Genomic DNA, 3073 nt, shown 5'->3' on the forward strand with positions numbered 1-3073 from the left:
TGTTGACCAGGATGGTCTCGATCTCTTGACCTCGTGATCCACCCGCCTCGGCCTCCCAAAGTGCTGGGATTACAGGCGTGAGCCACTGCGCCCGACCAATAATACTTATTTTTGCTATTATCAATATTATGAGGAGTTGTGTATCTTCCACCCACCTCTTTTTATCATTATAACGTGAGCGACATTTTTGGAAATCGAGATTGAGGAGGGTGTCTCACCTGGGAGCTTTCTTTGCGCTATCATCAAAGTGGAGTCTTGCCAGCTGCCCGGGGTAGTAGCCTTGCAGGTCTCTTCCTTGGTGAGCAATGAAGATACTAGGGCAGAACGTGAGAAGAAAGCCATTCTGACCATGAGTTCATTCCAGGAGAATGTCAGCTGTGGCTAATACAAAACGTAGTTGGTCTTTGTCCCCAGCTCCTGGCACTGAGCCCCTAAAACCCATGGAATTTCTTGATAAGAGTTTTTTTCATGCAAGTTTATGGTCCTTGCAGGCCTCCCTCCTCCCGCCACAGCCTCCCGCATCTGTAATAAAATGTTATTTATGTTCAGGATTCATAAGGAAATATTGAACATATCAGGTATCAGGTTCAAAATATTAGGGAAAAAAGAAATACGTGGATATATAAAACCAGTGGGTGGGCAAGCATATTTCTGGAATAAAATAAAATTAAATGAAAAGAAAAACAATAAAAAATAAATAAATAAAATCAGTGGGGCAAATGTTAATAACAGTTGAAATGTGGGAATTGGGCTGGGCACGGTGGCTCACACCTGTAATCACAGCACCCTGGGAGGCTGAGGTGGGTGGTCCACTTGGTGTCAGGAGTTTGAGACCAACCTGGCCAACATGGTGAAACCCGTCTCTATTAAAAATACAAAAAATTAGCTGGACGAGGTGGCACATGCCTTAATCCTAGCTACTGGGGAGGCCGAGCCAGGAGAATCACTTGAACTCCGGAGGCAGAGGTTGCAGTGAGCCAAGATTGTGCCATTGCATTCTAGCCTGGGCAACAATGCGAGACTCTGTCTCAAAAAAAAAAAAAAAAAAAAGAGAAACGTGGGAATCAGTAAATGGAGGGCTCTGTCTGGAAAAACATATAATAATAAAAGAAACATGGGAATTGGTAGTGGGGACTCATACTGTTTTTTTTTTTCTACTTTTGAGGTTTACAAAATTTTATTTTTAAAAAACTGTAACAACTAAGTCTGTAAAAACAAAACGTGAAGCAGCACAGCGATCGCAAATGGGAGGGAGACTCAGCCCTGTCTAGAGGCTGAAGGCTGAGGATTTTGGGGAGCACTGGTGTGAGCCAACACGTGGAGACTGGGTGACAGCACTTCTGTGGGGTGGACGTGAGAAAGGGTGGTACAAGTGAGATACGAAGGGGCTGGGAGAGACCGGGCTGGAGGGGAATGGTGCTCAGATTTTGTGCTTTCAAATACATCTCACTTTTTATTTATTCATTTTGAGACAGAGTCTCACTGTGTTGCCCAGGCTGGAGTGCAGTGGCCCGATCTCGGCTCACTGCAACCTCTGCCTCCTAAGTTGAAGCGATTTTCCTGCCTCAGCCTCCTGAGTAGCTGGGATTGCAGGTGCCTGCCATCACGCCTGGCTAATTTTTGTATTTTTAGTAGAGATGGGGTTTTCCCATGTTGGCCAGGCTGGTCTCTAACTCCTGGCCTCAGTGATCTGCCTGCCTTGGCCTCTCAAAGTGCTAGGATTACAGGCGTGAGCCACTGCTCCTGGCCAGAAAGACATCTCATTTTATAGTACATTGCTTTTCCTTTTATATTATAGTTACAAAACTGTAATGAGATAGGTTGGTGCAAATGTAATTGTGGTTTTTGCCGTTATTTTCAACGGCAAAAACTGCAATAACTTTTGCACCAACCTAATATTTTTTAATTTATATGTAGTTGGTTTATATTGTTTACAGATTTTATTTCAGAAGAATAGCAGAGATATTACAAAGTATGTGTTATTTAAAAAGGGGCATTGTATCTGAAAGTTTGAGAACTACTGATGGAGGGGATAGGGACTCTGTGAGGTTTGGTGTTTTGTTTGCTTTTAAGATGGAGTCTGACTCTGTTGCCCAGGCTGTAGTGCAGTGGTGTGATCATTGCTCACTGCAGCCTCTAACTCCTGGGCTCAGAGATCCCCCCGTCTCAGCCTCTTAGTGGCTGGGAGAGAAGACAGGCATCTATATATACGCCAGGCGTATGGCTTATGTATGTTGCCCAGTCTACTTTGTGAGATTTTTAACAAGATTCATGATGTGAGGTAGAAAGATCTTTTCTGATGGCAATGTGGAAAACAGTTTGTTTTTTTTTTAAAGACAGGTTCTCACTATGTTGCCCATGCTGGTCTGGAACTCCTGGGCTTAAGTGATCCTCCTGCGTTGACCTCCCAAAGTGCTGGGATTGCAGGTGAGAGCCACCTCACCCAGCCAGAAAACAAATTTGAAGACCATCTGACTGAGAGCAGAAAGACTGTTTAGGAAGTGATCGTAGTGCTTTATGTGGGACATGACGAAGCTCTGATATGATGGAAATGTGGATGGAGAGGATGGGGCTGGTTGAGGATGTTTTAGGAGACAGGGTGGAGGGTGAAAGACAGGGAAGAGTCCAAGACAAAGCTGCGTCTTCAGGCGTGGGAAAGAATCCTGCCTGTCCCCAAGAGAGGGGACACAGCAAGTCACCATCGCTGGGAAGATGACTTTATTGAGTTTGTGATGCCTGGACATGTGGTATCTTTTTGGACCTCCCACAGATTCCGAGCAGTCAGTAGATACTATAAAAATTCAGTCAGGGGGCCAGGCACAGTGGCTCATGCCTGTAATCCCAGCACTTTGGGAAGCTGAGGTGGGCAGCTCACGAGATCAGGAGATTGAAACCATCCTGGCTAACACATGGAAACCCTGTCTCTACTAAAAATACAAAAAATTAGCCAGGTGTGGTGCCATGTGCTACTCAGCTACTCAGGAAGCTGAGGCAGGAGAATTGCTTGAACCCAGGAGACGTAAGTTGCAGTGAGATGAGATCATGCCACTGGACTCCAGCCTAGTGACAGAGT

The 3073-nt window shown here is 45.2% G+C and overlaps 1 protein-coding gene across 3 annotated transcripts in view; it reads right to left on the minus strand.

Moving 5' to 3' along the window:
* Window positions 1-3073, minus strand: part of CUNH1orf100 (chromosome unknown C1orf100 homolog) — a 26943-nt gene that overhangs the window by 14832 nt on the left and 9038 nt on the right. For all 3 annotated transcript variants that reach the window (XM_017532103.2, XM_017532102.2, XM_037739828.1), the window contains exon 3: window positions 219-314. In XM_017532103.2, the coding sequence (XP_017387592.1) occupies window positions 219-314 (96 nt within the window). The remainder of the gene's footprint in view (window positions 1-218; window positions 315-3073) is intronic.

This window comes from Cebus imitator, unplaced genomic scaffold (genome assembly GCF_001604975.1).
Source record: "Cebus imitator isolate Cc_AM_T3 unplaced genomic scaffold, Cebus_imitator-1.0 Scaffold75, whole genome shotgun sequence".
Lineage (NCBI taxonomy): Eukaryota > Metazoa > Chordata > Mammalia > Primates > Cebidae > Cebus > Cebus imitator.